The 24,504-nt window shown below is 40.6% G+C and overlaps 2 protein-coding genes across 7 annotated transcripts in view; one reads left to right on the top strand and one right to left on the bottom strand.

The window, feature by feature from the left end:
- Positions 1-15,987, bottom strand: part of TRRAP (transformation/transcription domain associated protein) — a 97,597-nt gene extending 81,610 nt beyond the window's left edge. For 4 of the 6 annotated variants that reach the window (XM_080556530.1, XM_080556534.1, XM_080556533.1 and 1 more), the window contains exons 1-13: positions 10,798-10,925; positions 10,265-10,340; positions 9,769-9,919; positions 9,366-9,415; positions 5,508-5,618; positions 4,889-4,993; positions 4,074-4,157; positions 3,276-3,332; positions 2,769-2,894; positions 2,362-2,439; positions 2,048-2,136; positions 1,027-1,123; positions 521-659 (exon numbers count right to left, since the gene is read on the bottom strand). In XM_080556530.1, coding sequence (XP_080412656.1) covers positions 521-659; positions 1,027-1,123; positions 2,048-2,136; positions 2,362-2,439; positions 2,769-2,894; positions 3,276-3,332; positions 4,074-4,157; positions 4,889-4,993; positions 5,508-5,618; positions 9,366-9,415; positions 9,769-9,868 — 1,036 coding nt within the window. In that variant the 5' untranslated portion in view covers positions 9,869-9,919; positions 10,265-10,340; positions 10,798-10,925. Of the gene's footprint in view, positions 1-520; positions 660-1,026; positions 1,124-2,047; positions 2,137-2,361; positions 2,440-2,768; positions 2,895-3,275; positions 3,333-4,073; positions 4,158-4,888; positions 4,994-5,507; positions 5,619-9,365; positions 9,416-9,768; positions 9,920-10,264; positions 10,341-10,614; positions 10,690-10,797; positions 10,926-11,750; positions 12,211-13,108; positions 13,245-15,856 lie in introns of those variants that run through there. The other 2 variants (XM_080556531.1, XM_080556532.1) reach the window with 2 other exon arrangements.
- Positions 11,228-22,194, top strand: TMEM130 (transmembrane protein 130). The gene is made up of 8 exons (XM_080556652.1): positions 11,228-11,515; positions 13,775-14,065; positions 15,835-16,003; positions 16,677-16,846; positions 17,462-17,546; positions 19,545-19,747; positions 20,801-20,913; positions 21,610-22,194. The coding sequence occupies exons 1-8, from the start codon at positions 11,443-11,445 to the stop codon at positions 21,784-21,786; spliced, it is 1,281 nt and encodes a 426-aa protein (XP_080412778.1). The 5' UTR covers positions 11,228-11,442; the 3' UTR covers positions 21,787-22,194.
- The last annotated feature ends 2,310 nt before the right edge of the window (positions 22,195-24,504 follow it).

The following is a 24,504-nucleotide window of genomic DNA, read 5'->3' as shown; positions in this document are numbered from 1 at the left end:
CCAAATGATATTCTAGATAAAAATTCAGCATTTTCTGAATGAAATTTGAAATGGCCTACAAATCATTGAGGTCCACTTAAATGAAAGAGATAACATGGTAGGCTGTCTTTGCTTTTACGAGAATGTTACATTCTGCAAAAATATCGGGGAAGAGAAAAGGAGAGCATCAGCATTGTTTGGGCCGCAGGGAAAGAGATCTGGAAGACTCAGAGTGGAAGGCACAAATAAGCAATGGGAATAAAGAAAGACTTTAGATGCAAAGACAATTCATTATTTTACAAGGCAACCACCACAGCACTCATGTCATGAGATTAATTTCAGTTATAGCTGACCAGTAATACTGTGGAGGAAAGAGATGGATCAAAAAGTTGCTTGGCAGAGAGGGGGAAAGAAAGAAAGAAAAAAGCAAAAAAGGCAAAACAGTCCAAAACAAATAGTATGCAGTGTACCTCTTAAATACACAGAAATGATTGAAATCTTTCCAGTTTATAAATACATTATAAAAAAAAGTAATACGTACGGCTCCTCAAATCTGTTGTTAAAATGTGCTTAGCAGCAATCAGAAGCTCCTTCCGGAGGTGGGCTGTTTCTGCTGGACAATTGGAGAGTAACTGCAACATTCCTTTTACCATTTGCTGAGAGTATTTAGCCACTAATTCCTATTAAAAAAATAATGAGAATACAATTATTATGACATTCTACTTTAAAGCTCTGCTTTACATTTGCAAAACAGCATTCAATTAAAATTCACTGATTTCTCTTTAGGAAGATTACTGATAAAAATAAAACGCAGTAAATGCAGTAGCCATTCCATAAGTGCTTGAGGGAGGTACCACAACATTTTTATTTTGCATTCACATAAGAATACTTCTGAAAGGAGAGCCAAGTAAAACCCTATGGTCCTACTTGCTACTCATTTGCTCTTCTCTCCAACCCCTGATGCACTGCAGCCATTCTAGTAGACTTTCCACCATATAGTAACTAGAGATCTGTTGCAATAAGAGTAATAACAAAAATACAGCCTACCTGGTAAATTCTTATGATGTAAGCCAAAAAAGACAATGTTTTAATTTGAGCAGCGATAAAATCAGCGTACAATTCCTTGTTATAAAGTTTATGTTGCCTGAAATGAAATTGAACAGTAGTTAACTATTCTTTTCCTCCTCTTTAATACCTTCATCCAGAAAATTCACAGAAGTATCAAATTACATCATCTTAAACAGGTTTCTGCCTCGTAAGGAAATAAATTCATCATGGGAGAGCCCAACTCTCTGTCATTCAAATTCCCAACATTTTATGCTCTAAGTAGAAATGCACAGCCCTGAGGCAACCATACAATTTTCAACTCCCTACAGAAAACCAAGCTAATACATTGGCATCAAACAGTTGGCTCCCTTCCCCTAGCTGGGGCCATTTTTTCTCCAAGCAACATTCCCTCCCACAGACTTGTTAGTCTCTCGAGTTTCTCGAGTGGTTTTTTCAACCACTTATTCAGATCGTCTGGGAAGATAGGGAAAGACAGAGGTATTACTCCTGCTGCACTTCTCAGCACTACTTGCTGCTCCTTAGAAACATCTGTCTATAAAGCAGGTAGAACAGCGGCCAGATACCTGCAACGTCACAAAGCTTCACCCAAGCTAGGCTTGGAAACACAAAACTGTATCACCAGTGGCTCCTAAAGATAAACAACTGCAAAGTCCTAGCTAACATGATCACCATTGCATACTATCTGTGGTAATACAGATTTCTGTCAGAAACTCTGTTAAAAAAAATTCACTGTCAATTAAGAAATTGGGATCTACTACACTACTGCATAGATCTTCAGTGACATATGATGGAAATATTCAAATTTGCCAATTATTTCAACTACAGAAGTGTTATCATAGGATAATTTTATGTCAAATAATCATAGTGCATTTGATCTCAAAAGTAGCTAAGACCAGAAGCAAAAAATAAAAGGTTTGAGACAAAAGTATTTGGGGCAATCTTGAATGGCAGGTTAATAAGTCGATTCCATGTATCATCAAAATAATACTAAAACGCTTACCTGGCTTGAGCTGAAACTTGTATTATAATAGTGTTCATAATCAAGGGCACAAATTCAGCTACCACATTGTGAATGTTCAGTTTGTAGAGCTTTAAAAAAAAAAAAGTATTAGAGAAATTTACAGCTCACAATTGTGTTCAACATATTTGAGAGCTAATCAGAGAAAATGTAGAAATCTCAATAGATTATTATTACACCATATTTTAATCTTGAAAATAAGATAGTTATTTTTAATAATATGCCAGCCAGCAAAAGTTAGATGAACAATTCAGTAGTAAAAAGTATTTGTATGCAAAATACTGTACTATACTAACCTGATACATAAGAACAACAATAATAGGTAGCTCAGCCAAGACCTTTAGAGATAAAGATCCTCTGGGTATTATAGAATGCTGAAAAGAGAATACACGTTTTATGAACGATTTCATTATTAATTCAAAAAAGTGTTTTAAACATTTTTAAGGAATTGCTCATTTTAGTAACACTATATTTAGAGATAACATTTAAGGAGCACAAAGCCAGTTGGTATATACATTAAATAAAAATTCCTTTAATTATGGTTGCATAGCAAATACCTGAAGAGCTTCAATTAGCTTCTGCAAATAAACCTTGATAAGAAATAAACAAAGTAAAATCAAGCCTATTGCATTTATCTGCCCTCACGACTTGGGGTATTGTGATACATACAATCTCATAGTTAAAATACAGTTAGAACACTCACTGTTCTTGTTTCACTGTCTTCTCTCTCTGGGTTCACTTTCACCACAATTGTTGTTATCATGCCAACCATTTCAGGAGGAGGCACAGTGTTCTCTGGAATCACCTGAGGATTCTCAAAATACCGATTCTACAAGCAAACAAAGAGCAGAAGAAAATACAATAATGCTAGTTATAGTCAAAAGGCCATTCATCTCATTAGAATTCTCATCAGAATTAGTATTTGGGTTTCTTTAAAGGGCTATACGTGCAGCCAACAGATGAATATTTTATTACATAAACATACCTTCGTTTTCCTACTCTATTAATACTGTGCTACAAATAGAAGGTTTTTCAATTCAAAGTCTAAATTTCTTCATTTTATGAAGTATTTCTATTAAACATTTTTCTTAAGACTACACTAACCGTATCACTAGACATGAAAGTAATTATGTTCATATCTCCAGAGGTAAAATTAAGACAAAAATTAGTTTAATGACTGTAGCAAGGGCGATTTAGGAAATAAGCTCACCACTACTTTCGGAAGTTCCTTGTAAATCTGCTTCACAAAGTCCAAAAAATGATGGATCTAGGAAGGAAACATTTGGTTTACCATACAGACACAAATTCACATTTTTGAATCTCTGTATTAGCGGTACAAATACATAAAGTTTTTAGCCACTACTGGAGTGCACTTTTCACAATAGTAAAAGGGATTCTGAAAGTGTTCTCCAGGTGTTTATTCTGTTCCACCATTATTAATTTGAAACGCACTTGGAAAGAAACAGATTTAACTATCACTTCAACGTTGTTCCAGTACAGTATCAATAGGAATAACGGCTTTAAAACAACTAAGTCTTCCTAGGAGAAAATGAAGGAGAGAAAGCAGCAGAAGAAAAATGCAAGCTTTCAAATACTTCTCCACAAGTCACAGAAGCAACACAAGTATGGACAGAAAAGGAGAAAATAGGCAATTTTCCTTTTCCAGGCTTTTCCTTTCACCATCTTTCACAAACTAAAAGGGCACCAATTCTCTTCACTTCTGAGGATATTTTATTCTTTTTGGAGGTTCTCCTAAGTTTAACCATATTGCCCATAAACACCTGAAGCAAAAAGAACTAGGCTTTAACAGTTTGCTTTTTTTCTCAGGGGTGCTAGAACTGTGCAATCATCTTCTAAGAATTACCTTAAGGTAATTTCTTTTTCCTAATCTATGATTACAAGAGGTCAGCCAATATAAAATGACAGCAGAAATAAACAAACAAACCCACACATAATTCTGAAAAGAGCACAAGAGTAAGCTCTGTATCACATAAGATTTACAACTTACTTCTTGAGTGATTGCTGGTCTGAACTGTTTGTGCAATTCAATAATTATTCTTAGGCAAATCAATACATTTTCTTCATTCTCTGTCTGAAAAAAAAAATAAAATTTTTATTGAGTATACTGTTGCATTCTTCAACTACTCCAAGACAACTTCAAAACCCCGTAAAAGCATACTTAGCTGCGCAACTTGTAAGTGCTCCATTGATATGAATTTACATGAGCAAGATGCCTTTCATCTGATATAGCTTTACGTTGCATCCTCTAGGTATGGATATAAGTAAATTAAACTGATCCCTACACGCCAAAAAAAGTTTCAAGCACTCTATACCGTCAGACCTGACTACACGCCCCACAGACAGAAAAACGTGAATGGGGCTATTTATGCACAGAGACACCTCCACATTATTTGTTGTGGGCTTCAAATGACAATGTTTTCAATTCCAAGCTAGAAGCAGAACAAAATCTCTAGAAAAAGGTACTTGAATTTATATAAGCTAAGCAAGAAAAGTGCTTCTGAATGAAATATTGTCTAAAGTGATAAAGAACAGTTCCCTGCATCAATAAGAGGCAGGTAAGAATAAAACCGAAAAAAATAATAATAAGGAGCGTGAAGAAATCCTTTAGCTAGTAAGACATCACACTGGTGAAGCCTATATAGAATGCCTTTCCATTCTTGCTGCAGAAGCACAGCCAACATACCTATTTAAAAACCTATTCCTTGCAACTTTTGGAGATGAAGAAAGAGGAACAACTTTCTAGAAAACTGGAACAGTTTTAAAAGAATATACATATACACACACACAAGTAAGAATAAATACCTCTAGAAATCTAAACATCACAGACAGTATATTTTTGGTATGAAGACGAAGGTGTTCATTTGTTGGTATTCTGTGAATTATTTCAAGCACTAACTTTCGGAGTTGCTGTAAAAAATAAGAAAGATAAAAGCCCTTTCGACTTTAATACTTCAGTGCGTTTAAAAAGAAAAAAGATATTTTACTTCACACAGACATACACTTACACACAAACACAATGCTTCCTATTATCCACGTATACGAGTAAGTCAAATTTAACAAATTTACCACTGAAAATGCAAGCTGCCAGACTTTAAGGAACTCATTTGTAAGTATTTAATGACAGATTCAATTATTGCCTTTCATTCCACAGTGAAGTCAGTAATTTGTAACAACAGTTTTTCAGTGAAAAAGCCAATTCTATCGCATCGTTTTTTTTCTCATTGTTCTTAGAAGCCTGTTTGCAAAGTTTATGTAACTTACTCAGAAATTGGACTTTTTCAATTCTACTCCTAAGGACAGATCTATTTTCAAGAATAAAGTGTATGCAGAAATCAGTTCATTATATTAATCAAGTACTTCACTGAACAAGTAGTCTACTGCACACATTGCAAAAAGCTAGCAGATGCTCTGCAAAGTTTACCTGTGCTGGCTTCTCCTGCAGAAACTGAACTTCTCCATCCTGCAGAAAGGTGAGAAACCTGGGGATGATGTGTTCCAGGAATGTAGAATATTGAGGGGATGATGTCACATTCTAATCAAAAACAAAACAAAAATGGGAAGATGACAAAATGGGAATCCTACATATTCACAGACTGTATCAAGGTACATTCAAAGCCACTAGTAAACATTATCTGTGACTTTTTAACAGATTTAGTGTTTAAGCCTCTGCTGACCCACTAGAGTTAGCACTATTACTGAAGCAAACAGAAGCAAACACAAATTCATCACTTCTCCAATCCCAACACTGTACTATGAGTTTCTCTATTTTAAGGCACCTCAATAGAAAAATAAAAAATGCCTAATGTGCAGCTACTGTAAATGAAATAAAACCAACAACCATGCTTATACAACAAGAAGGACTCACATGCACACTCACAATTCATTACCCTAGGATTCTCAAGACTTCTCAGACACTGTCAAACCGAGATTATACTTATTTCTGACAATGTGTACACACACACACCATCCAAACTAAGCATTACTTTCCATTGTGAAAATGATCTTACACTACTGTTTACTTGCTGGAAAGTCAGAAGAAATACTGGATGAACAAGCTTCCTCCATCTGCAATGCTGCCTTAAATCTAATTTGGACATCTTGAGGTTTATTTGCAAACTCATCTGCAGTTTACATATGTAAGGCAACTCTCTGAAGTATCTAAGATACAGAAGCATACTGGTCTGTTTAATAAAGGTAGAGATAAGAACACAGCTTGCTTTTGAAAATCTGTGCAGTTATTTCAGGGTTTTATTCACATCATTTTTTGTATAATATAAAAGCTTTTATAGGTTTCCATTATTATTCTCTGCTTACTGTAAGATTTCAAAACGTGCAATTGTAAATTGTATTATACCAGGCGCTGTGCAAAGATAGTCTTGGGTTTTTTTTCAACTGAAGGGTTTTCAAGAAAGCAGAAAGATATCCTAAGAATGGCACAAAAACATTTAAAACGCAAGACAGTATATTGTCAATAGCAGATCAGCCCTTCTCTTCACCTCAAAGGTCTTCCCAAGAAAGTCTGGCTGCATCTTTTCCTCCTCCATTTCCCCTATAGTTTCTCCAATTTTGACAGCTCCCTCCTACCCTCCCCAGCTTTATGCCATAAGAACATTCCTACTTTGGAAGAACAAGAAATAATGCAAGTCTTGCCACATGCCAGGAAAGTGGTTCACAAACCGATTCAAAGAAAAGCATAAACCCACAAAAACAACTTGTATTTCTGAAAACATCTTCTCAATATCTTTGTTGAACATCAGAAAGAAGAAAATTAGCAGCATTATTGATACCGCTGAATTCCTGCTCTAAACTATACAAGAAACTTAGAAGTCCCACTATTCTAATCAAGTTCAGAATTCTACTGCTGGCACAAAAAAGCAGCAGCAGCAATGGAGGCTGATTCTGAAAGGTTTTTTCCTCCAGAACAGACTGGAAAGACAGTGAATACACTCTTCTTTCCCCATTTGGGATCCCGAAGCTCTGTGAAGAAGTGGAGAAGTTCCCCTCAAACGAATCATTTCTGACAAACGAGGTTCAAAATTACCAAATGTTTCCATCCAGAAACTGGTTCAGAAGAGCAATATCCTCTGTTATCCCAGAGCAACACCCTTACAAATAGCCCGACAGCTGCCAGTGTCAAGCAGTTAACACTACGGTGAAGCACCTCAGTTTAAAATCTCACTTCAAGAAGTCCTCCCTACTCATCAATTCACATTCATTTCTACCCCAGCTAGAGAGACATCCCGATTCATAACAGCCAATAGGACTTGAACGCTGTGACATACAGCAAAGAGCTAAGAAGTGAAAAAAATCTGCTGAAATTTATAGCTATTGGAAGCTGAACTAGACAATAGAGAAGAGTTGACATGGAGACTACGGACAAAGAAGATTAAAGCAAACCATCTAACGTAACATGCAACAATAACATCCATACTCTTCAAATTTAAAAAATTGGGAGGAGAAAAAAAAAAAAAAAAAAAAAACAGTATCAGTGGTTCCTCTTGTACCCTTACGTATTTTCCGATAAACAGAAGAGCTGTTCAGCCTGGAGAACAGAAGGCTCTGCGGAGACCTCACAGTGACTCTCCAACACCTAAAGGAGGCCTGCAGAAAAGCTGGGGAGGGACTGTCAGGGAGTGTAGTGACAGGACAAGGGGGAATGGCTTTAAACTAAAAAAAAGGGGAGACTTAGATTTGACTTGAGGAAGAAATTCTTCACTCAGAAAGTGGCAAGGCACTGGAACAGGCTACCCAGAGAAGCTGTGGATGCCCCATCCCTGGAGGTGTTCAAGGCCAGGCTGGATGGGCTTTGGGCAACCTGATCTGGTGGGAGGTGGCCCTGCCCATGGCAGGGGGGTGGAACCAGATGGTCATTAAGGTCCCTTCCAACCCAAACCATCCTTTGATTCCATGAACTGTACCTCACCATAAGTCAATTCACCATCTTTTTATATAGGATCCCACTACAAAATCAAGCAACTTCCAAGAGAAGAAAGCTACTCTATTTTGAACATTATCAAAACAAGTGTTGAACAAGTCCTTTCTTAATGAATACGAGAGCAAGGAGAATCAACTAAGCTTTCAGATTCTAAACACATCACTAAACTAAGCTGTTGAAAACAATTATTTTACCCAGGCATCTAATTAAGCCGACCTGCCACCTATGAAACAAACACATACAAAAATTCCACAAGGATATTTTTAGTCACTTTAGTCAGTGTTAAGCTCTGCTCAACCTGTGTGCATACAGATGTAAAACTGTCACAGACATCTACTTATTCACTTACAAACACTAAGGATTAAGCCTTTTAATTTTATTTTTAGCTTTAATAATACAGTCACGTTAGCTCTAATTGTATTCCACTACATTAACCTGAACAAAACAATTCACTGGACAGGAAATTCCACTGATAACTCATAAACAACTGAAATTTGCACAGCTTTGCACATCCAGCACGGGCATGATTTAACCTTGCATAAAGCTTACTTAAAAAGATCTGAAGACATGACACAGCACTGGAATGGGTACTTCTGTGTTCTTATCGCAGACTAAGCAAGATCACGTCAAATAAAGCAGGTAAGAACAGAGTACATTATAGAAATAGCTTCCTTTTTTTTTTTTTAAAACAGCAACATAACTAAAAACTTAGATACAGGGAGAATTACAGTTATTCTAAGATCTTGCATTTATTTGTTCTACAAAACAAGCTCTCTGTAACTTCAGAACAGACAAGTAGTAACTAAGTATTCAATGAAAGTATAATTTTACGAACAGGTGGTTGGTTTAACTTGTTTCTGGATTTTTTTTTCTGCTGCTCATCTGAAATTAATGGTCTATCACCAAGCAAAAGATGTCACTGGAGTCACCTCCACTCCAGATCTCGGACTCTGCATCTGATAAATCCCCCTTACTTCTATACTATGGAATTATTCAGAGGAGTCACAGAGGACCCTCTGCTTCGGGAAGATAAAATATATGTTCAAAATAAAAGAAAATTTCAAATACAAAGATTTCTGATCATACAACAAAACAGAAAAAAAATATCACCTTTATTTAAATGGCTATTGAACAAAGATTATAGAATAAAAGCTCTCTAAATTCAAATGCTGTAGCTCTCCAATAACCTGGATAGTTGCTAAATACATCTGTAACATACGCGACATATAATATAAATCTTAAGCCTCAAGATACATGATCTTTTAACCATATAACATCAGAAATCAAAGTGACATACTGACAAGAAGCACTGACATTCTGGAAGGGTTTTTTGTTTTTAATTACCTCAAAATTTTCGCTGACTTCTTGCATCATTTTCAATTTGGTTTCATCAGCTGAAAATGGAAATTCAAGCAAAAAATGTTAAGCATAAGCTAATTAATTAAATAAAACACCAGGTTTGTTGACAGAAGAAGCAGTCAGATCTTATCAGTTTAGCTATCACCGCCAAATTATAAGGCACACAATTCTCACAAACACCCCTCTCATACACCTGTCCACACACACGACTCACTCTCTCTTTAGCTCAAGCAAATATTGCTCATCATTTTGCTTCTTCAGAAATTAAAGTTTTAACAAAACTTAAACGGAATTCAGCACACTTTTATCAATTGCGTAAACAATGCCGTGATGCTTATGAAGCAAACTACCAAAGAACTGTAACTTACAATACAAAAAAATATCTTACGTGTATTGACATCTGTGAGAGCAGCCACAAACTGAAGGTATTTTTTCATCAAAGTGGTTTGGTCCACCACTGTAGGCCCTTGTGCGGAAACAAATGCCATCTTGGAGGAGGAGGGAGCAGCTTCCAGCACATAAAATCAAGATCAACACACCTGCAAATACATGTATTTGTTAGTTTATATGGCTGTTTAATAGCAGCTATTGCATTACCTAAACCCCTTCTTTTGATGCATCGAAGTGGACGCATCTTTTTCCAAAAGACATAGCAGACATCTCTTCATGTTCATAAACGCAATGCCCACCATTTACAGCACTCGAGATCACAGAAAGGAACTTTTGAAGAGCCAAGGTTACTTGGTTCTTGGCATCTGCTGAAACATAAATACATTTTGCTGCTCCCAAGAGCAGCAGCAGACCCCTGGGTGCTCCCAGCACACCTGTCACCTCGCCTCCTGAGCCAGCCACATCCCAAACCTGCAGCCACCCTTGGGACGCACCTCAGCAGGACTTGCTTCCAGAGGCGCCAAAAGTCGCCCCGCCATCTCCAGCTGCCTTTCTCGCTGGGGAGGGAACCTGAAAGCAAATTCCACTTGAGAGGCCGGACACCCCGCTGCCCACCTCAGCACCCCCGGCACCTCCCCTACCCACCCCACGGCAGCCGAGCCCCCTCCGCAGCACCTCAGAGCACCCCCATCCCCTCCACCACCCCCTGGAGCCCCCCCTTCACCTTCCGCGCCTCAGGGCCGGGCGCCCCATCCCCACCACGGGCACCCCACCAAGAGAGATGCCCGCAAGTCCACATCCCCCCGGCCGCATCCCCCCGGCCCCAAACCCTCACGGCTCCCACCCGAGGCCTCCGCGCGCGGTGCTGCCGGGGATCCGGCCCCTTCCTCCTCCTCCTCCTCCCCGCGCCGCTCGGGGCCCGCCCCACCGGCCGTACCGCTCCGGGGCTCGCCTCCCGCCGCTCCCCTCCACCCCCCCGCCGGCCCCGGGGCCCCGCCGCGGCCCTGCCACCCCCGGCGCTCCTCACCCCGGCCCCAGCCGCCTCCTTTGTTGCTGCCGGAGGCCGGCGGCAGAGCACGGGCGCAGCGGAAGCTCGGGGCCCAGTTCCGGCCGCCTCCTCCCGCTGCCCGCCTCCCTCACAGCCTCCCCCGGCCTGGGGCGGAGCGGGGAGGCCCGGCCTCCGGGCCCGACCCCCCAGCCTGAGGGGGGGGACACGTCGCTGCCCCTTGGACCTCAGGGCGAGGAGCTGTCCCCCTGAGGAGGCTCTGGGGGTGAAGCAGCCCAAGGGGAGTAGAGTCACATCAAAAAATTTGAGCCAGGTGTCAGAGCTTCGGAGGCTCTTCTGGCTCTCTCCTGCGGCTCTGAGGAGCGATTTACCGTTAATTATTAATTAATCCACTGTCAGCCCCTAAGTTAAACACACGCTCTTCCCCCTTTCCGGCCCACCTCCTCCACAGACGGGGGGCGTTTGTGCCTCCCACCCCTGCTTGTTAACATCCCGCCCGTCACGGCCCCGCCGCAGGAACTGCCCCCGGGGGAGGCTGCGGGGGGAGCGGACAGACGGACGGACGGACAGACAGACAGACGGAGGTGCCGCAGTACCGCCGGCAGCCTCGGGGGCAGCGCCTCGGCCCCGCAGCGCGGCGAGCCTCCAGCCACCTCCACCCCGAGCATGCTGCGGGTGAGCGGCCCCATCCTGCTGGTGCTAGGGGTGGCGGTGCTGGGCCGTGCCGTCCCGGCGGCAGGTAAGGGGCCGCCGCTACCGAGAGGAACCGGGAGGGGTTTGGGGGCGTGCGGCTGTGGGGACGGTGGCAGCGACCGGCAGGGGATGGCGCCTCCTCAGGAGCTGCCGCCCTGGTGCTTGTGGAGAGGCTGGGGCCGCCCGGGCTGAGGGGGGCTGAGGGGTGCGCTGCCCGAGCTCAAAGCTCTGAAATTATTTCTGCTCCCTGCGCTGGCAGCCGAGCAGCCTCTGGATCTCACCCGGGCAGCCTCCTGACAGGGAGGGGGAAAGGTAGAAGGAAGCCCAGCAGAAGACGAGGTGATGCCGTGCTCTGCTGGTGGCTCGCTGGGTGACCTTGGGTTAGCCGCTTAATCTCCGGCTGCTGCAGTCACTGGGCTTCAAGGTGGCCCTGGCTGGTGAAGCACCGTGATAACAACCTCCAAGGAGAAGTGCCAGATAAGCATGAGGCAGCTGACTTTTTTTTTTTTTTCCCCAAGTATTGCTGAAATGAAGTGGAAGGTAGCCTGAATCTTCTAGAGACCTGAAATGTCTCAGCACCGGATTTCATCAAATCACACATGTTTCTCTATGAACTGAAAAACCCCTGAACTCAGGGCAGTTCCTTGTGTTGTGAAATGGGAGCAGAGGACTTCTTGTTTGGACACTAATGTGAAAATTACTTTCCACAGTTCTTTTGCAGATTTGTCCAGCACCTGTGATCTGTGGAATAAAATGAGGATGTTAATAGGATGCTTTGGGTTTCTTTTCATACCACCCCAACCCAACTGGTGCAGGAAAGGCAGTGCAGGGTTTAGCTGACCTCAGTGCTCCCCCCTGCCTAAAAAGAAGAAAAAACAAACAAAAAAGCAGTACAGGCAATGGCTGAATAAGTGCAACTAATGAAGCTCGAAGATCCAGTCCCCTGTGAGCAATCTGGTAGCTGCTGAAGGTGAGGGGCAGGAACCCCAGCCCCAAAGCTGCACTGCTCTGCCCAGCATTGCCCCCTTGCTCACCACAAGAGACGCAGGCAGAGCAGGGGCAAAGGGTGGGAACAGGGGCAAACCACCGCATCCTGTCCCCAGCTCAGCCCTAACTCACAGCTTGCAGTGTTTTATTTTGCTTTAACACACGCAGGTCATTTAATCTTGTTGCACTGCTACTTTTTAACTCACAGAAGTACAAAAATGCTTTCCCAGTGCTGAAACCTGGGGATAGGTGTGAAAACTGAATGTATCCTTTCCACAATACCGAAGTTCACCTGCCTCTGCCCCCTGAAGTAGCTGTAAGAGCTGAAGTAGCTCGTGTAATGCAGCAGGGAAGGTGAGGGTGAGCGATCCAGAGCAGCAGGGTGGGTCAGTGTCACAGGTCCTGTGCCTTGCTGCTTCCAGTCTGGGAAATCGAGAAGTGAGAAAATTTGTTTTTTAGCACTTACAGCTTTCAATACTGAAGTTTTGTTTACATTGGGATTTTTGGCCCTTTCCTAGATGGGGAAATCAGTGGTGGATCATAGAGAAGCAACTGGTCCTGAGGTTTTTCCATTAGTTAGGAATTAATTAGGTGGGGGGAGACCTGTGGGTCAATACAGCAGGCAGAAGGAAACTGGGGGATGAAATCTTACCTGGGTTTGAAAGTTCATGTTTTTCACAGTTTTGCTGAGTGAGAGATTTCTTAAGGCTAGCTGGTAACTTTAGTTTTCCGTAGCCACAGAGGACTCTTCTATGTCCTCACCTTTGACTTCCTTACTCTGCTCCTCACTAACATTGCAGAAATCAAAAAGATGTGAAAGGGATATTATTGAAAAGTTCTGCGTTCACCTTCACTTGCATTTGTGCTTGTAACAAGGTGAGTTGTGTTTAATTAGAAATTAATTGGAACAACAAAGATTAGAGCTGAGCCTGACCTTCTTTCAATAACTGGAAGTTCAGTGACTGTGTTGTTAGATCATTACTGCACCTTCAGACAGAGCTCAGCTCTGCCCATAAAAAACCTCATCAAAGTTTTGGTGATCTAATCCAAGGCTCCTTTCTGTTACTGGCACTTCTAGGACCCATTCTAACAGTTTGTTTAACATTCAAATGCATATCCAATGCATAGTCCAACTGTTTCTGTTCCAGGCTGTTGAATGGCAAAAAAAAAGAAAAAAAAAAAAAGATGAAGTCTTAGCTTAGTGCTGTTGTGAGTCACGTACCTACTGCTAATTTTAATGCTAATTAAAATGTGTATTGCATGTTATTTATTTATTTACAACAGGTTTTGTTTTGTTTTTCCCTCCTCCTTTCCACAGAGGAGTATGGTCTGGAAATAACCAACAATGGTCCCATCACAACAGGAGCTCAAGCCACTGTTCACGCCACTCTAAGGATTAAGAACAACAGCCTTGCATCAGACTCGTATCACTTTAACTGGATTTATGCTCCTCTGATTCTGATAGAGAAATCTGAGCGGCAGTTGAACTCCGTGATTAATGTGACTGGTGAATTTCCTGGGACTTTTCCTGTGTCTGTCTGGGTCACTCACAGAAACTGTTGGTTATGTCGGCCAGTTGCTAGAAATGTCACTGTGCTTCAGATCACAGGTAAAACAGCTTAACAACTTCCACATCTTCAGGGATTCAGTACACATCAGCATTGCTGCTGCCTTTGCTAGCATCAAAAAAAGAAAAGCCAGACGTAAACGTGGCTCCTTCCAACAGCGTTTGATTTGTGTGGTCCTTTACTGAAAGGTGGTTTTGAACAGGCTCTGTACTGATTGGGCCTTGCTGTTGTCTACCTACATCCAGGCAGCAAGTGTGATCCTGCCTGTGTTTTCCTGCTTCTAATATGTAGGGAAACCAAGCTAGAAACCAGATGCTTCAGTAGCTGCAGTTCACACATCAGCATTGTTCACTGATGTCCAGACTTCCAAAACAAAACTTCCTATATTTTCTTTCAACGTTCCAACTCAATCATATTGAAATTGGATGTGAAGCCATGGCTGCATTTCCAAATATCACGATGTGCAATTTCAGCATATTGGGAATATTCATAACCATAAAACATAGATTTCTTTTTTAGTTTTGTGTGGTTTTGACAAATCGACCAATGGTGCAGCATGGTTAGCCTAATCTCTGATGCAGGGATTGATGTGAAATATCACCTGAATGCTTCCTACCACCTCTTGATTCAGGGACTAGCAACCATGTCCCTTCAACCACATGTCCTACTGCTCTATTTAGACCCTCCAAAATAGACCCAGCTGCCAGCTGAAGGACATGTGAGGACAAAAGAACTAACCATAGGGCACAGCTGAAGTTTTGAGGAATAGCTATTGAGATTTTCCTTTGAGAAACACCAAGCTTAATGGATAAGCCTTTTTAAAAGGATACATGGCATCTTTTCTTGCTTCAGAATTGCTGTCTTGCTGAACATTTACTTATTCCTTTCCCTCTTTACACTTATATTCTCATGTCTTAAGCAAATGGGATAGAAGCTTTCTATAGCTATGGAAGGTAAAACCCCATTTTACCTTTCTGCCTTCCCCGAACAAAAGCACCCACAAATGCCCAAGGAGGTTGCCAATAACTAATACAAATTACAACTCCAGTGAGTTCTGCATTATCAGCCCTATTCTTATTTGCACATCAACTGGAGAACTGTTAACCAATTTTAATTAATTTTTAACAGGGTAAGAGTCTGTTACTGGTAATTAATATCCCATTAACTTTATAATGATCTGATTAAGTATATTATCAGGATACCTCTTTATTCATAGGTTAGAAAGGGTTTCGTTTTGTTTTTTAATCAACTTTTGCTAGTCCTTGGAAACAAACATAGGCATAGGATATCTGGCAGACATGAAAATCTAAATTTTATCCTTTCTATATTCACAATGTGTAGTGCATCTGTTGTTCATAGTAATAAAAATTTAATTCCTGGGGAAGTAACTAAAACTTTAAGAACAAACAAAACCAATATAGGATACACACACACAAAATGAACATGAAGGAAGTGCATACACAAAACAGTTTGATTTTGAATCCCTTTTTCTAAACACTTGACGTTAATCCCAGTTCTTTTAAAATCAATAATAAACATTGTTATTGATCTCAATCAATCCAGGATTCTTCCTCTCAGTCCTACTAGAAGCTTCACATTGACCCTTTGTATAACCTTAAGTCAGTTAATCTCCCAGCATTGCTAACACATGTAACCAGACTGAATAACACATTCAAAATACACTTGCTTGTCTGGAATGGGGCACAGAAAACCTGTGCGATGTATTTCAAATACCATTTTAACACTCACATAGAGCATACTATGAAAATTATATACACTGTCATTCTTTCTCTACCTTATTTTTCTGCAGAATTTATCACAGGGAATCTTACCATCGCGCAGATAGAAGACAGTAGATTTATCAGGCATGGTTCTAGCTCCTCCACGGGTGCTGTGACCCGGATTTCTTTCTGTCTTCATGATCCAAGTGACTACTTCAAGTCAGCATCATTTGTCTATAACTGGGATTTTGGAGATGGGTAGGTGTGGTTACTTCGCTTGCTTTAATGACTATTCAAGATGCCTCTGATTCAGCTGCTCATCTAGAGAGAAATCCTGATTAAATCATAGGACAAAGCATGTGCCTTTACCCATTGGTACACCCTTAAGCCACTTTGTAGTAGGGAAGAAGAAGGATGTTCAGTTATTTTCTTCCTTTTGAGTACAAATATATGTCCAATGCAAATGAGTATGCAAACAGAAATGTAAGATTTAGTTTTTGAATACTACATTTTTTTCTTTCTTCCTTTCTTTATTATTTTTTTAAATCTTTATCTTTTCCTCTTACTGTTTCAGTTAGCTTATAGTCCACCTGTTATAAAGGTAGCTTTCATCTTTCACTATTTGTATTCCATTCTGTGAATTCCTTTAGCACTATCCTTAATTTCATTGATTAAAAGTGTGTAAATACACTGTGGGTCTGATACTGATGTGGTTTTATAGGTTTTACACCAATGTAACGCTGCAGGTGTTAATCCTCATAAAGGAGAATTAATCCATGATCGTAAAGGAGAATTAGAATCACAGCTGAATGTAGCACTGGCTATTAAAGAAAATAATTTAACACTTACCACATTTAAACTTTAAATCAGAAATGTGCAAGTACTTGATAAAAACCAATTTTGATTCTATATCTTTTCACACTGCACGCAGAGTTTATCAGATTACCAAGGAACCCTTTGTCTACTGCAACTACTCCACCATGGGGAATCGCACAGTGTATCTGAAAGTCATAGCTGAATGGGAGCAATTTGGAAGCATCATACATGAAAAAGAAACCATGCAGAAAACTGGTGATTTTACCACTGCTCTGGAACTGTTAGGTAACAATAAAGCATTTTATTCAGAATGGGATTTGCTGTATATGTAATGATACAATCTAGGTGGTGGGTTTGTAATGTGATACAACTTGGGCGTTGTTATATTGTGAAGAGTTTTCATTGCGAAATAGACTTTGTGCTGTTCTAGTTCACAAAAAATATAAAATCTGTTTCTTTTTAATTTATCAAAAGTTTCACTGTCTTCTGTTAATGTCTTGCATACAGTTAGAACTTAAAATAATTTGTTTATAGTAATTTATGGAGGATTTGTTTAATTTATGCTGACTATCCCTAAAAAATAAATTAGCTAAAACGAGCATTAGGAAAGTTTCATTGATTTGATCAGCTTCAGGAGTAAATGAACTCATATTAAAAAAATTCAAAGGATTAATGAAGTAGTTGATTATATCCTAAAAAAAAAATTAAATCACAAAACATTCAGAAAACTTACAACAACTCTAGTGACAGGTTTCTTTTTTGGGTGTGATGGAGGTATTGTTATTTGTGTGCATGATGCAGCTAAAATCTGCATAGTCTATGAAATCAAACCATCTATGGAAATCCAGTGAATTTCAAGTTTACATGTCAAGTGTGATGTGCTTTCTTTCTTCCTCTCAGATGCTGTTAAAAGCATTAATGTAGTGGGCTCCAGAGAGACTCATGTAATGGAAAACTTGAGTTTATCTCTTCATATCAATGGCACGTAAGTAACAAACACTTCTTTCCCCAGAACACATTATCTAAGTTTTTTTTTCCTCTGCTGTTTCCTTAAAAGTCAGTCGCACCCCACAGAACTATTTAAAAAAACAAAAGTTTCCTTTGAAGAAAATACTGTTGAATATTGCTTTTCCTTTACTTAAAGTACTGTGAACTCCAAGAGCCTGACAGAGCCCCCAGCTTTACAGAGAAATAGAATGTTAAAATGTACACCTCCTCAGCAAATCCTCATAGGTAAATGAGGATCTTTACATCGTTGTAAACAGAATGTTAAAAGAGAATGAGACAGAGAAAGGTAGTGGAAAAAAATGACATTTTAAAATTCCCTTTTGAATTTTTCTCCTTGACCAATTTCCCCATCGCTAAATTAAACTGTATTCAGAGTCCTGTTGAATAGCAGCAGTTTTTGGCATGTGGGAGTGATGGGTTTGGGGAATATGTTTGGCAAAGTAGAGGTTGCCGCAAGATGAATGAGACAGAGAGGCTCAAAGCAGCGAGGGAAGTTTTTTTTTAAAAAACAAACAAACAAAAAACAACAAAACTTTTCCTGTATAAGGAAAAGAGAAATGTCACTGTGTGAATGTGGGAAAAAGCCAACTTGGGGAACTAATCATTTACTTCTGTAGGAAGGCAGGAGAGCTGTGAGCACCCTGATTCTAGCACGAGCTCTCTCAAGCTGCAATATTTAGAACGTGAGGGAGTTTTTCATATAGCAGAAGCATTTCAAATACCATTGAAGCACTCGGGAAAGCTCCTTCAGCGTAAAAAATAAAATAAACGCAATTGCAGAAGTCACTTATTCTCCAGAAGAGTGACCCTTATTTGTTCTGCTTTAGGGAGCTTTTTGCCCTAATAGTGGATTTTCAAAAACAAACCTAAAAAGAGCAGGGCTGTTAGGAGGGACGTAGGACAGAGGGAGCAGCACCCAGTGCAGTCATTTGTCAAAGACACAAATAGTACTGATACACACAGCAGCACAGTTTGCATTCAGAAAGTGAACTGCACATTGACGGTACTGGAAACTGGAGATGGCATACAAGTAAATATGAACAACTGAAAACTATTACAGGCAAACCTGAGATTCCTAAAAGTGGGCTTGGCTCTAGGATGGGCAATGCTTGCCAGACCTAACCTCTAGCAGCGGGGTGGGACTGCTGTGATAGGAGTTGGTGACAGAAAACCAGTAACAAAGTTTTGAGAGACGTGATCAGAAACAAAGCTAGAAAATGAGCTAAACACAGAAACATGCTGCTTTCTTTAGCAGAGAATATCCTGAGCAGATAAGGAACAAAATGCTAATGGGGTAAAGAAAAGCTCTGTCTGTTGTCAGAATCAAAGTCCATAGTGTGTAAGGAGAGTCCAGGCAGAATCAGTTGGAGCAAGGATCTGAAAATGTAAATAAATGGTATCAGCTAGACAGAATGAGAAGACATACAGCCACAAAGTGGATTGCACCTAGGTCATTTGATAGCAACTAAAAAGCTTTTTGTTACTGTAAGGGAATAACGTAGTCCTTGTAATTTATTTAACTTTCCTAACTGTTAGTCTGTTGTACTCAGCTTACACTTTTTTGTTTTGTTAAATCAGAAGTCTTGGGTGTACTTCAGTAGCACAAACTGTGATCTCCATTGTGAAAAGAACAAAGAAAACCAACCTATACTCCCTTGGAAGGGGAGGGGGGGAGGAAGATTGCTTTTGTCTCTATTAAAGCAGGACCGTGGGTTTTTCTACACAGTGGCCTGTCTATGACCCACACAGCTATCTAGCTCTCAGCTGAAAGGCTTGTTGTTTGTAGAAGCATCACAAAGACCTTTTTTTAATTGACAAATGCTATGAACCAAGCGATTGTGTTGTTAATTACTTCTCTATTTGTAGTTAGTGTAACAACTTTGAAAATAATGAAGTTAATCTATTTTATCCAAGTGATTCATCGGCTCCTAACTGGAAATTTTGCAGCTTTTAATTTCTTTTTATGTAATTTCAGCCCACCGCTGTCGTTATGCTGGCTTATAAAGTCCGAGTGCATTCCACTGGAAGGTGAAAAATGCCATCTGGTGGTGATTAATGGCTCCTGCTACAATCTCAGCCATACCTTCAGCGATGCCGGGCAGTACTGCCTCAGTGTCCGAGTGGAGAATGGCGTGACGATGCTGCAGACTTACCATGAAATAAAAGTGTGGCCAACAGGTGAGCTGCAGCCAGTCTGAGCAGCACAGAGATTCCCAATTGTCTGGGAATCTGACAGTCTCTAACACATCAGGGATTAACTGGCCTGCAGATGAGGTTTCTGGAAACTAGTATGGATCCCCCAAAACATTGGAAACATGAAGAGAAAGGAAACCCTATAATGTGCCTGCTGTATTTGCTCTGAGCTTTTTGTATCCTGCTGAACCCTTAGTCTCAAGAGCATCGTGAAACTAACGAGTTCCCTGGGAAGACTGACTTACTTAAATTACATATTTTTCAGTTTAAATGGTCTCTTGCTCCTGTAGTTAGGATAACTGGGAAAACATGCGTCTGTACCAATGCTTTAATTAAGCAGCCTCAATTTTTCTTTTAGTATTTTTTTTTTCGTTGTTAAGGGTAGATTTTTCTACATCTCCTTTTCATTACATGTTTCTGTTCCCCCAGCCAGCAGTCCCTGCTGGCTCCCCCATGCCGGTTTGCACCCCTCTCGGGTCCCTGAGTCAGCTGAGAAAGTGGTTAGGTAGCCAAATAAAGAGTACCTGACCAGGTGACAGCTGGACTGTGATAACGAACAGTTATACCATCCCACTGTGGGCCAGCACTTCTGTACGTACAGGGCAGCTAACACCAGAAGGCACTGGTGTGCACTCAGGGCTAGGAGGCCAAAATCCTCTTTGCTGGAGTCTGCCAGCTGCTGTGAAAATGATGCTGATCAAGGTTTCTTCCCATCCACTTGGGGTATCGCAGAGGTTCAGACACCCTTGACAGTTAGGGCTAACATATCTAGCTCAGGTGTTTGTTTTTTTTAGGCTGTTTAAACAAAAAGAAAGCAGGGAAAAATAAAAAGAATGACCCTTACAATCCTGTATTCCTACTTCTGTGACTTCAGAAAGACCTGAAGTGAGCTGGGCTGAAAAATCTGTTCCCTGATGCACCCGTGGCCTTTGTTCTAAGAATGTGAAAAGTTCTTCTAAAACATCTTTTTCTTCTCACTGTTACCTCTTCTCAGTGTATTATATCACTCCAGGAATGTCCCCTTGTGCTCTTTCCCAGGGATCCAGCCAGCTTTCTTTGTCCTGCTCTGCGTCGCTCTGGTTTCAGTGATGGTAGGACTGGTGCTGTACACGACCTTTCGAAGTAACACACAACAGAAAGACCTCGTGGAGGTACTTGGTTACTCTTACTTTGAGCTGAGATAGTAACTAGATACCTCTCAGCCATGCCCCTTCTTTCATCCCCAAGCAAACGGAGCGGGGAGGGAGCATTTCCCTGGTATCTGTCTGACTTGGCAAACATTTTAAGCAACAGGCATGCTTCTGTCTTGGGGAGAAATAAAAACATAATACAAGCTACCAGGGCTATTTTGGGTAGTTAATGATCCCAAGTACCTGCTTGCACTGAAGTATGCCTTCCAGAGGATCTATCAAGCGGTTACGTGGAAGAAAGCAGAGAGGGGATAACAAGAAAGGTTGGGTATATTACCTTAAAGTGGCACTAAATGGGGACCTAACATTAGTATGTGACCTTCACCTCCCCAGTGCCCTTCCATCTCCCTGGTATAGCTTGTTACATTATCATATTTATAATAAACATGAGCTCCTAAATTAAAGATAGCTTTCCTGGCCTTCTGGAAAATACTTGATACATTTTACATTATGCGACAGTATGCATGATACACCTCTAGGGGGACTGCTGTGAGCCACGTGTCCAGCTGGTATAAGTCAGAAGTCTGTTTAAAATTGGTTGCTAAATGAAACTGGTTGAGGACCAGGTACTATTTCTGGTCCAAAGTATTCTTGCTGGTCTCAGTTGAGCAGGTATGACTGGAATTAAAAGTGATCTCTTCAATGTTCCTTTTCCAGGTAGCTGACTTTGACTTTTCTCCACTGTCTGATAAAAACCTGTCTTCTCATTCGGAGCCAGGCTGTGGCCAAATATGTTGCAGATCATGTTTTCTTCAGTCATCTCAAGAAACTGCCAGGGAGAGTCATGAACTTCTACTTTCTTTTTACAAGCCAGTCAAAATGTACACAGTGTGAAGAACACAATTGCACTTTGGTTACACTAACTCCAAGTTTAACTTTCTCACTTACGGTGAGTTACAAGCCCAGTGCTGCATGAATGATTTATTTTTGCCAATGTGATGAGGTTAACCACTTTGCTAAGTCCAGCACTTGAGTGTTTCATTGTGTGATCCAAAAAAAAAGCCTGAAACACAGTAAAAATAGCTTTGTATTTTTAAATTATACGGGTGTATACATTTACAGCTGTAAAGGCATTTTATTCTTATGAAAAAAATATTTTATGTGCAGGTTTGCTAAACTCACTACCTCTTATAATTTCTCTGTTCCTTTTGCTGTCTATTTCAAAGAAGAAAATGTTTAAAACAAACATACCTCTCTTTCTTATGCCATAAAAATATTACTGGAAATGCAAGTTATCCAAAAGGCTGCTGAATATACATTTGTTCTAAAAGAGAACTGACTCATCCAGGTTGGGAAAGGGTTTAGCCTAGGTGCTTCCAATGAAGCAGGCTCTCTAATTATGTTGTGTTTTTTCCTCCATCTTAAAGGAGTCTTTTTATAAGTTAACGAGATGCTATGGGACTGCAGTGGCTGCTGACCTGCTCATGGATAGCTAGCTGCTCACATCCTGGGGGATGGCAGCACCTGCTGTGAAAGCTTCCCCATCTCCAACACGTCCATGCAGTAGTGCACCACTCCAATCTGTTTAAGTAGTGTTATTTTCAGAACATTCATTCTTCTTTTCTTCCTTACATTACTATCCAGCTAGTCACCAAAGCTCCACTTTAAAAAATGCAATAACCAGTAGCTCAAAGCTGCTCAGCAAAACAAAGTCAATTTATAGTCAACGTTCAAGACTGTATAAACATCGTGCTTGATAAAGACTATCTTCCATGATCAGCTTCCTCCTCAGCCAGCTTTTGCCTCCTGCTATGAAGTATTTCAGAGTACCCTGGAGGCTTTCACGCAGAACTGCATTTGGAGCCATTTCTTTTCTTAAACATGACACTTACATTTTCCCCACCTCTGAGTTAAAGCCTATGGGTATTGTGGTCTTGGGGTTTTTCACGTATGTCATAATTTCTCAGGTGCACTGAATGGGAGGGGATTTACCATTAGATTTCAGGGTTCTTATTTCACACATCCAACTTCTACATTTCCTTAGAGAAAGCCAGAGTCTCAGTTTGTCTGTGAATAGAATTATATAACCTCTGAAGGGCTTTGCTAATTAATACATGCAAAATGGATTAAGATTATCTAAAATAAGTGATCCAGTAAATCCAAGGTTTTGTCAAAAAAAGTTCTTTCCAGGGCAGAGCTCATTTTAGCTTTGGTTTTATAAGAGAAGATGTATTTATAAGTGAACTTGTCGATGAGGAGTGGTGTCCTTTGTGTTCCTTCTCAGTGCCCCAGTATCAAGCTCTTATCTTCAGTCATATTCAGTCACTGTTAAGAATGTGCCTCTCCTTAGGCTAGCAAAGAAGCTATTGTTCTCAGGAGCTTCAGTTTTATTGCTTATTCCTGAGATACCAGCCACCTGAGCCACTGCCATAGGTACATGACTTGTTCCGGGACATCAGTGTGTCTGTAAATGGCTACACGGTCCTTGGACACTGGAAATACCAGATTTCCAATATGAAAAACACAACTCGGAGTGACAGTGCCTCTAGACAGACTGCACAGTGACTCTCTGTACTAGTTTGGGCTTTTTTTTTTTTTCATTAAGTTTGTGACAGATGTGTGACACTTCCTAGGATAATACACCTGAAAAACAACCCCTTGGCACCCTAAGGGATCTATAAGAAGTCCTTCCTTCTCCATATTTCACTCTCAGAAAGGCACTAAGTATGAGACAGCAAAGACTGCCAGTTGTAGGTACCTGAAATGGAGGTAACGTTGGATGGAGGATGAGGATACCCAAAGGTACACGCTCTGCCCAATTTACCATTCATACCTAATTTATTCAAAGGGTCTCATGTGGTGTTAGACTACATGCAGCACTTCATTGTTTTTTTTGTCTATGTGCTCTCCCCGTTATGTCTGATTGTGCCAAACCTCCCATCATCCCAACCCCAGTCAAAAAACAATGGACATGAGTTGGCGATATGACAGGTAAAAGACAGGCCTAAGAAAATCCTCAATTTCTTATTGAGGAAAACAGAGAAAACGCCCTTCTGAAGAACATTTGTTTCCTAAAATGACCAAAGGATGACAAAGGAGTCAAACTATTCAGAAGAGCAGAAAAGATAAAGGGCTGCAAGGCAGTAAGTCAAAACTATCAAATAGTAGAAGATATTACTGAAGAGCAGACAGAAAAGAATAGAGGTTAGAAAGAAAGACATCTCTTGCAAAAAAAAGAAGCAGTGGAAAAAGTACACTTAAAAGGGCATGTCAAGAAGCAAATTAGCCAAGAAAATTTAAACAACCTTAACAAATTGAGGTATAAGAAATATTCTCAAGAACATGTTCCTGAATCTAAAGTTAAACTGTTTCCTGCACAAAAGACTGATCTGTGGGTTCAATAAATGCCTCTGAAACTGAAGACAAAAGGTAATTGAGCGGTTCAGGATATAGAAAGGAGATTAGTGGAATGTAACGAGGATCAGCAGGAGGATTCATTTTGTTAACCTTAGAAATCAATGACCTGGAAGAAGGAATGTTCAGCAAAACGATGAAACTCACTGATACAAAACAAGAGTCCAGTGAGTACAAAGCCAAGGAGCAATTAAATTC

Source organism: Anser brachyrhynchus (genome assembly GCF_964034855.1).
Source record: "Anser brachyrhynchus genome assembly, chromosome: 15".
NCBI classification, from domain to species: domain Eukaryota; kingdom Metazoa; phylum Chordata; class Aves; order Anseriformes; family Anatidae; genus Anser; species Anser brachyrhynchus.
The sequence above is the reverse complement of the archived record's forward strand: the minus strand, read 5'-3'. Positions and strand labels throughout refer to the sequence as shown.

Bases quoted from the DNA above. Each gene is read 5' to 3' on its own strand.
- TMEM130 (XM_080556652.1), top strand. From the start codon at position 11,443: ATGCTGCGGGTGAGCGGCCCCATCCTGCTGGTGCTAGGGGTGGCGGTG. The intron at 16,847-17,461 runs GTAACAATAAAG...TCTTCCTCTCAG, and splicing joins CACTGCTCTGGAACTGTTAG to ATGCTGTTAAAAGCATTAAT. The intron at 20,914-21,609 runs GTACTTGGTTAC...TTCCTTTTCCAG, and splicing joins AACAGAAAGACCTCGTGGAG to GTAGCTGACTTTGACTTTTC.